The sequence below is a fragment of the Microcebus murinus genome, chromosome 18, assembly GCF_040939455.1.
Source record: "Microcebus murinus isolate Inina chromosome 18, M.murinus_Inina_mat1.0, whole genome shotgun sequence".
NCBI classification, from domain to species: domain Eukaryota; kingdom Metazoa; phylum Chordata; class Mammalia; order Primates; family Cheirogaleidae; genus Microcebus; species Microcebus murinus.
The window spans coordinates 38,398,257-38,407,643 of record NC_134121.1 but is presented as its reverse complement, the minus strand read 5'-3'; the positions used below and the strand labels follow the sequence as shown (position 1 = coordinate 38,407,643).

General features: G+C 57.7%; 1 protein-coding gene across 4 annotated transcripts; it reads left to right on the top strand.

Moving 5' to 3' along the window:
- The first annotated feature begins 2,157 nt into the window (after positions 1-2,157).
- TMEM92 (transmembrane protein 92) lies at positions 2,158-7,177 on the top strand. 4 transcript variants are annotated; one of them, XM_012789747.2, is made up of 5 exons: positions 2,158-2,313; positions 4,958-4,983; positions 5,840-5,914; positions 6,134-6,329; positions 6,574-7,177. In XM_012789747.2, the coding sequence occupies exons 1-5, from the start codon at positions 2,245-2,247 to the stop codon at positions 6,682-6,684; spliced, it is 477 nt and encodes a 158-aa protein (XP_012645201.1). In that variant the 5' UTR covers positions 2,158-2,244; the 3' UTR covers positions 6,685-7,177. The 4 variants fall into 4 exon arrangements, with proteins under 4 accessions (XP_012645201.1, XP_075850595.1, XP_012645202.1 ...); XM_075994480.1 differs by having other exon boundaries at positions 2,174-2,328; positions 6,630-7,177; XM_012789748.2 differs by having other exon boundaries at positions 2,176-2,328; positions 6,215-6,329.
- The last annotated feature ends 2,210 nt before the right edge of the window (positions 7,178-9,387 follow it).

The following is a 9,387-nucleotide window of genomic DNA, read 5'->3' as shown; positions in this document are numbered from 1 at the left end:
TAGACAAGAACAGCTCCCTCTCTGCTCAGTATCAGGGCCCCATAGTGCCCCACCCCCACCAGACCTCACCCACCAAGAATGCTGGTGTCCCCAGGGCCATGATGGATGCTGATAAGAGGGTCTGGTACTCCTGGCCTGGGCTGGGACCACCCACCACTAGGCACCCCCCCCCCGCCCCCATCTGTGGGAAGGAACACAGAAGGGCAGTTTGGTGTCATGGAAAATGCTGGGGGCCCACAGGCAGGCTCCAGGAGCCCTCTGGACTCTGCCTGGTGAGCCAAGTGCTAGGGACCTCACTTTCTCCCCCCATACCCTTCTGGGCACCCTCATTTCACTCCTCAAGGTACCCTCCTCCCCTAAGCTCAGCCATTTCTCTCTCCCATATGGGCCATATTGTGCAGGGGTCCAGGCCCAGCGAGGTGCAGGGAGTGTGGGGAGACACCCCTGGCCTCCAGCCTGGTGCAGTGGGGCCCGGCTGGGCGCAGGAGGGCCCCAGAAGCCCACGCTAGCAGCAGCTGCACTAAAGAGGCAGAGGTGTGGGTGCTGCTGGGGCACACTCTCTGGACTAGGTCCCCCTTGGCAAGGGGCAGTCTGGGTCCACTGCTGGGGAGGAGGGAAGAGTGCCCCCTACCCTGCCTCCTGCCGCGGTCGCTTCTCCAAGCTCACAGTCACCAGGAACTTCAAATTGGGGGGGGGTGTTCTCTGGGGCCACAGCCCAATTCCTCCTGGATCAGGAGACTGGAAGATTCTCCTCTAAAGGGCCGAGAGATCATGGGAGACAGACAAGGACAGAGGGAGGGACCGGGAGAGACCATGGGGAAACAGACTCAGGGCGGGGGGTGCCAGACCCACCCTCAGACAGGGGAAATGGAGACGGACGAGAAAAACAGACCCCTCCCCGTGACAAACGGAGCCGGGCAAACAGGAACCCTCGGAAACTGGGAGCAACTGAGCGCAGACAGACGGGAGAAAGCGAAACAGAAAAGCAGAGACCGGGAGAAGTGGGGAGAGTCGCAGAGATCAAGCACGGGACAGATGACAGGACTAGGAGGGATGAGACGGAGAGGGAGGACGCGTGAGAAACAGGGAAAGGACAGAGCAGCCAGAGGACTTGCTGTCATACCAAGTCGGATGGTGACAGGGGCCAAGTCAGACGCGACCCCCGGCAGGCGCCGCCTGACGACCCTTCCGCGGGCGGGGGCAGCGCCCACCCACCACGCCCGGCCGCCCCTCCCGGGGTCCGGTCCCTCCCCGCCGCCCGCGGGGCCCCGCGCGTCCGCTCCCCAGCCTGGGCCCGGCGGAGGGGCTCGGACGACGCCCGGCCCGGCCCGCGCCCTCCCGGCTCCCGGGGACCCGCGCTGGCCGATGCCGCCACCTGCCGGCCGGACCGTCCGCGCCGCGGGCCTGGAGGGCGCGGCGGCCGCGCAGGGTCGGAATCTGGCCCCTCCCTGGCGGGCCGGGCTCCGCGGGGTCTTTCCAGGAATCCGGACCGGCCTGCTCGCCCGCCCGCCGCCGCTCGGCCCGGCTGCGGACCCGGGGCGAGTCTCTGGACGCTGGGGCCTCAATCTCCCCTTTGTCAAAGGGAGGAAACGTACCGACACCTCCCTCAGGATTTCGGTGGCGGGGCGGGGGGGACACGAATGTACCAGTGCTGCGCTCCTGGTCCGTCTTCCTGCACCCGGAAATCCCAGGTCACTTTGAAATCAGCCAGGCCGCCCCTCCGTCCCTTCTTAGCCAAAACACAATGGGGTGACACCCCCCCCACACACAGAGTCCCCTCACAATCCACCCCAGGGCCTTCGCCTCCCCCCGCCACCTCTCTCCCTCCCCTCCCCCAGAAGTCCAGATGGGCAGGGACGTCCAGCGGTCCGGCTGCCTCCGCCCGCATTCCCGCCGTCCTGCCCCGCCGGGCACGGCGACTCCCCCCCGCCCCCTGCCTAAGCCGGGGACACGCAGGAGCGGAGGGGTTGGGAGTTAGGAAGGCCTAACTCAGCACTCAGGAGCCGGCCCCCCCCCTTTGGTTTTTTCAGTCACTTAATCTCATCTACCTCCCAATTCCCAAAACCCGACCCAGACCTCGTCCCCTCCCTTTCCCCTCTCCGCCCGAGTCCGGCCCCTCCCGTAGCATCAGCCCCGCCCCCGTCCCGAGGCGGGGCCCCATAGGTGGAGAGAAGTGGGAGAGGTCGCGGCCCCGCCTCTCCCCTCCTCCCCTAGACACGGAAGCTCAGTGGCCCCCACGCCAGGATGTCCCACGCTTGGGTCCCCGGCCTCGCGCCCGCCTTGCTGCTCGCCCTGCTGGCCGGCCTCCAACAGGTGAGCGCTCAGGAGGTAAGACTTCACGGGCCCTACCCCGTGGGTCGGGGGCCTGCTTTTGGAGCCTGCTCCCCACCTCCCATTGTCAGGATTTCCTCCTGGCCACACGCAGTATGCAACTTCCTTTCTGGTTTTGCGGTGGGGGTGGAGGTGGGGGACGCAGAGGAAGGCCCTGGAAAGCCCGAGTTCTTTCACCTCTGGGGGGTTTGTGTAGTGGGAACTGGCCCTCACCACCCATCCGACTAGCGCGCCTCTCTGTGAATGGGGACTTTGACCCCCGTATTAGTCTTGGCTGGTCCCTCCGGCTCCTTCCCATCTGCGTCAGAAAGTGGGGCCTGAGGTCTGGACGCCTGGGCCAGCACGTCGCCCCAGCACCGTTCCTGCAGTGCTGGGTGACCTTGGGGATGGCCCAGCCCTCTCTGGGACTGTATTTCTCTGCCCGTGCCCTAGAGGAGGCTCCCTCGTCCCCTTCTAGGAGTGAGCGTAGAATTCCAGCCTGTGGTAGGATTTCACCTGGCTGCCTGACCCAAGGCTGGGGTGACCTCTGAAATCCGGGATTGAGAGTGAGGCAGCTTTTGAGCACTCCCTGGGCCCTCCGGTTCCTGCCACATAAACGCTACCAGTGATGGGGGAAAGTTGTCCAGTCCTGGGATGGAAGACCATTTTGGGAACTGAGATGGGTCTAGAACACACATTTTAAACTTACTTCCATTCAAGAATAGGAGGGAAGCCCCAGACCTGCTCGCTAGAACAGGACACCTTCACACAACTGGGCTGAGCTTCAGAACTGCTCTGCCAAAGCCCATCCATGGACCTGTGGACCCATGGACCTGGGTTATAGAGCAGGGTATTCCTTCTAAATCTCTGGGTGAACAGTTTGTGTCAACACCCTTATGAGCATCCTGGTTGACTCCTCCCACCAGCCCCAGGGGCGAGGCCTTGTTAATGCCCCTGGATCAGGAGTAAGTTGAGATTGCCCAAGACCACACTGACTCTTGCTCAAACTCAGGCTCTGAACCACTCTAGACAAGACCACCGGTCAAAGAGAGGGGCTGAGGATCTGGGAGAAGAGCTCCTCCCCCTCCCAAACAGGAACTCAGGACTAATTTATTAAACTTGTTAATTACTCATCACTTAGTCAGAGTCCAGGAGAAGGAGGAGGGACAGAATCTGGGATCCGAAGGGAGAAGGGGAGCTGCTGAGTGTCTGAAGCCCTCTGTTTGTCTCCTGGCCCCTATGTGCCATGTGACTTGGACTCAGACTCACATACTCTGGGACAACCTGCAGGGGGTCCTTCCCTTCTCTTGTCCCCACAAGGGGACAAAGCTTGTGAGAAGTTGCACAGCAACCTGGCACTGAGCACAGAAAAGAGGAATTACCCCAACTCTTACTGGCTATTATTGGTATTCTTTCTTTTGTTTTTATCATTGGTATTCTTATCTCTACAGTTGTAATTAGCAATCAAAATATTATTTTAATTATTTTAAGTAAGGTATTGCCAAAGCTGGCTTCTTACTTTTGAGCCCTGGTTGTTTGTCCCAGGAGAGGATAGGGTGACAGATAACTGCCCCCAGTTTGCTGTGTTCCCACAACTACGTCCCTTCCCCACAGCCTGGGAGCAGCCAGGATGAAATGAAACCAGGTAATCAGTGAATGATCATTCCTTCTGCAAATATTTTGACTGTTGGGTTTTCAACAGTGGTGAACAGACAAAAATCCCTGCCTTTGTGGAGTTTGCACTCTACTGGGCCAACAGATAAAATAAAATATATAGTATATTAGTTTTTGGTAAGAACTGTGGAGAAAAATTAAGCACACTAAGGGGAAGGAAATTGTTTTGGGAGAGTGGTTGTGATTTTAAATGGTCAGAGAGGAAGGTGCTGGAGCCAGCCTTGCAGATACCTGGGAGAAGAATGTTCCAAGCAAGGCTTCAACACATAATTGCTATTAATGGGTGAAATTCTGTGAGATGGCCTGGATGCCCTGCAGAACTAACGCTGCAGAGGGAGGAGCTGGTTTGGGAGGGGCATCCTGGCTAGATTGCAGAGCAAGGAATCCCCCAGGCAGTTAGCTAAAGGCTGAATGCCGCCCCGCCCTCCCAGTGTAAAACAGCCAGGTGTGTTCAGGGAACTCCCAGCAGGTGTGTGCAAGAGGGGGGCGAGGGAGTGGAGAAGTGAAGGGGAAGTGGGATAAGGCTGCTGGCTGGGGGTCTGTGCCCCAAGGAGCCACCAAAGAGGGCTTCCAGCAGGGTTGCCGGGTGATCAGATTTGCACTGTAGGAAGAGTCCTGCCTGCCGGGTCTGGAGTGACTCCGGGTGGGGATGAGGAAAGCTGCTGGTGCCGGATCATAGATGTGGGAGAAGCTGGCCTGGAAGGGTGGCCAGAAGGGAGGAGCTTGCAGATTGAGGATGAGGGACTGTGGTGTGGGGAGTGTGGTGTGAGAGCAGGGAGAGCTGGGGCTGGCCAGGAGTCAGCTGGGCTGCAACCACTGACCTGAGGACCCTGGAGGAGTCAGGTGGGGGGGGGCATGGGGGAGAGGCGGAATCCATTGGGGACCTGCTGGCATGAGATTCCTGGGCAACATCTGAGTGGAGACCCCACCTTCCAGATTATGACCCCTGACCTCTGCCTCTTTTCTTCCACAGGCTGAAGCCAAATGTGCCTTCTTCTCGTAAGTCTGGGCCTTTGGCTGTAACTTCCAGTCTGGGGTGGAGTGGAGAAGAAACAACTCAAATCCTGCCCTACGAGCCTTCCTGGGGAGGGGGTACCTCATCCCTCATCCACACCCTCTCCCAATCCAGCCAGAAACCATCCCCCCACTTTCCCACCTAGAGAGGGAGACTCCACCCCCTCCCTCCCTCTGCCAACCGGCCAGTGGGGCAGTCTGTAGCCCAAACCAGCTTCTTACTGCAGTGTCAGGTCACCTCCCCTTTGAGGGTCCCCTGCCGGTGGGGGGGTAGGGGTGGGGGCAGGGAAACAGTGTGTGCTAACCCTAATGTATGAATCCCATGCAGCCTGAGTGCAGTAAGCAGGGGCTGGGGTGGGGTCTCTGGGCAGAAAAGTGTTTCCGTCAAGTCAGCACTGGGCATTCTGGGAGCACCCTTTCCCTGTCCTCCTCGCATGCCATGGGTGCTAGGAAGGGCTAACTCCTCTATGAGTTAGCTCCTGGACACCCCACATTGCCCCTGGTTCTGCATCTCCTTAGAGTAAAATGAGTGACGTCATAGCCACTGCAATACTCAGTCCCCACACCTGCCGGTGAGGTTGCCAAGGTGTTCATTCCACCTGTGCTGTAGACAGGAGCGTGACCAGTGAGAGTACGGAGCAATAACTGGGCACAAGTGCACAAGGCCAGTCTAGAGATGAGCCTGGAACTCAGGTCTTGAGTTCTGGCCCCCGGTTCCTCCCGCTGAGCTCAGAGGGGGCCGTACCTGTTGCCCTGAGAATATGAGTATATTGGGAGGGGGGCTGGGATCCTTCCATCTCTTACCCTCCATGCCAACAGCCTTTTTCTGCCCCCTGAGCAGAACCTGCCCCAAAGGATTCAAATGCTGCAGTGAAGGCTGCTGCCAGGAGAATGAGTTCTTCTCCGGCTCCTTGAGGTAAGTCGAGGGCCAGCTCCTCTGGACACAGTCCTAGAGGGACCTCGACCACACAGGATGGGGCTGGATATGCCACGAGGGGTGGTGGCTGGATATGCCATGGATGGGGCTGGATATGCCACCAGAGGGGGTGGCTATAGTTTGGGAGGGAAGTGTGTTGGGAGGGAGGGAAGTGTGGCTTCTTGGGGGCTCAGGGTGATGTTGGTGGTCCCCCACCAGGGTCTTCATCATCATCTTCCTGATCATCCTGCCCCTCTTGTGCATCTGTGGCCTGGCTAAGCGTTTCTGTCGCAACTGCAGAGAGCTGGAGCAGGACCCCCCAGTGGATCGCCAGGGGCCCCCAGAGCTGCCCTCTGTAGCCCCCCCAGAGAGGGTCATGGCATCCATTGCTGAGCCACCACCCCCCTACAGTGAGGTGGGTGTCTCTGTCCCTGTCTCTACCCTGCTTCTCAGCTGGCTGTCCCTCCCTAGTGTCCAAATTGTTAGAGCAGCAGGGACAGTGGAGGGCCTCACTCATGCTAGGCCCCTGGACCCCGGGGAGGGCTTTGCACCAGCATTGGGTCCGCCCTCTCCCTGGTAATCATGCCTCAGCTGGCACGTGGGGGTGGTGGCCAGTGCCAGACCCTGAGGAGACTCTGAGTCCCTTCCTTTCCCTGCAGGTCATTATGAAGCCCACCCTGGCCCTAACGCCCACAGAACCACCCCCTCCCTACAGCTCCAGGCCCGAAGAATACGGGGATCAGAGGGGCATTGACAACCCAGCCTTCTGAGCTGCCTCCTGCCTGGAATCCTGCCGGCAGCAGCCTCCCCCAGCGCCTCCTGGAGCAAGCCAGAGACTTCTGGAACCCTAGAATGCACCCCCATCCTGCCATGGCCCTGGTCCTTCTTGGATTTAACTTATTATTTTTCCTGCCTCTGTTCCACCCAGCTGCCTCTCTTGTCCCGAGGGCTGAGCTGGAGCGACAGTACCTGCTCCCACCCAACCTGCATTAGAGGCTGCCAGGAGGAAAATGCCAGCCGTTGGAGGTGCCCAGCAGTGCAGTGGGCTACTCTGAGGGGTAGTAAGAGCCCCATTTCTGGAGGTGTGCAAATCTCCAGTGGACAGCCAGCTCTGAGGTATTTTGAGGGCACCTCTGTGCCCACGGGAGATTGGACTAGATGAGCTCTGAGCCACCTTTCAATGCTGCCTGAACAGAGAAGACCTCGTTGTACCCCCAACACATGCACAAAGTACTTGTACTCAGTAAATTTTAGCAGATTGTGGCCGAGAGTCTGCCTCTGGCTGTGTGGGGAGCGGGCAGGGTGGTGAGCCCAGTCCCTGCAAGGGGAGGGGAGTCACTCTGCTGAAATGGCACCACTAGTAAGCCCGTCAGGACAGTCATCCTTGGGGAAAGGCTCTTTGCAATGCTTTGACCTCAGTTCCTTGAGGTCTCTGGGTGTTAAAGAGCCTGGAAACAGGGTAGGAGTGACCACTGTGGGGGCCTCCGAGCCATCCTCCTGCCACTGGGAGACGTGGAGCGGTCGCACCATGAGTTGGTGAAAAGTTGGCTGGAAGGGGTTGGATGCAGGAAGCATCCTAGGGACAGCCTGGAAACAATCTGCTGGGGAAGGTGAGAGCAAGGAGGAGGCCAAGGAGAGGGGATTAGGCACCTGTGGAGTGAGGCTTGGGAGACCTTGATCGGCCACACCCTGGGATCTTCTGGAGGGAGGAGAGGAGATGCAGGTCCCGCCCTTCTCCAGCCCTGAGGTTATGGGCACTGCCACCCTGCCCCACCTGCAGGAGTTAACCCCTAAGGGAAAAGACGCATTTGTCATGGCAGGGCAGGAGCTCATGGGGTGGGCCTGCAGCAGGGTGTGGAGCTGGGGCCCAGGCCTGGCCATGCAGAGTGACGGAGACCTGGTGCCAGTGTCCTGGGGCTCGGGCAGGGCCTGGCACCTCCACCCTGAGCCTCGCTTTTACGCAGCTCCCTGCACCCGGCTCAATGGTAGCTTCCCCTCCAGGGCTCTCCCAATAATACCCATCCTTGGGGCATCAGGACCCAGTCAGGTGGCAGGTCAGGGGTGGGGAGGTGGCACAGGCATCCCCAAAGATGCCAGGAACAGGGGCTGTCCGGGTGGGGCTACCTGGGGGAGACAGAGCCCCAGAGGGATTACAAACAGTGATTACTGACAAGATAGTATCAGAGTTGCCATTAGGAAAATGAGCCCAACCATAAATGGAACTTTCCCTTCAGTTGCGGGGGATTTATTGGGGGGGAGCAGGAGGAAAACATGTGGGTGCTTTGTGTAGATGCAGCCCCTCACAGCTAGAGAAGTCCCAGAGCATATGTTGCCCGCCCCAGTGGGAGGACATTGAACAGTGGGCTTGGGAGACTCAGACAAGACGGTCACCCTCGGCCTGGACGTTGCCTTCCCTTCATCAAAGACCACACAGGGCCTTTAACCGCTCCTGCCTGCAGTAGCAGAGTGGCTGTCCTGAGGCCCAGTGTTGCTGCAACCTGGTGGCAGAAATGGCTGTTTCTGTGGCTCTCTGGTCTTTCTTGGTGAGAGTAGAAATGGCGTGACCTTCTTAGAGGGCGATCTGGCACCATCCATTCATGCCACAGATATTTACAAAGCTCCTACTATGTGTGAGGCACAATGCCCAGCACAGGGTATCCATTAAAATGTAAAATGTACATGCCTAGCAATTCCAGTTCTAGAAATGAGCCTTCAGAAGTGCTTATACCAAAGAGCCCATCCGGATGTCGATCGCAGCATTGTAGCTGGGGCAGGGAATGAAAACATCTTAAACGCCCATTGACAGGAGCCTGTTAAATAAGCCCAGTACATCCATACCGTGAGTGCTGTGCAGCCTTGTAAAAGGATAAAGTGAATCTGCAGCACCAACCCCACACAATGCCCATCATGGTTTGTAATAGACAAAAGGCAAGTTGCAGAACAAGGCCTATGATCTCAATTTCTAAGTATATACTCCATACTTGATATGTTTTTTTCTTTGCAAACATATAGATAAGATCTAGAGAGGTGTAAATCAAACCACACTCACCACACTTTTAACAGTTGCTGGCACCAGGGAGGGAGGAAGTCAGTGGTATAGAAGGATTTTTACTTCATGGGCTTGGGGCATTGTGTGTGTTTTTTACAATGAGCAAGCATTGTTTTTGTATGTTGAACAGATTTGTTTACTGGAAAATATAGGCAGCTTTAGAAGTTCATGCAGATTCATTCACCTTGTGAACTTTGATCAATGGCCATGGATATATTATCAGCTCTGCTATGAGAAAGAAGATAGAAGGACTTTATTTTTATTTTGAGACAGAGTCTCGCTTTGTTGTCCAGGCTAGAGTGAGTGCCGTGGTGTCAGCCTAGCTCACAGCAACCTCAAACTTCCTGGGCTCAAGTGATCCTACTGCCTCAGCCTCCCAAGTAGCTGGGACTACAAGCATGCGCCACCATGCCAATATAAATAT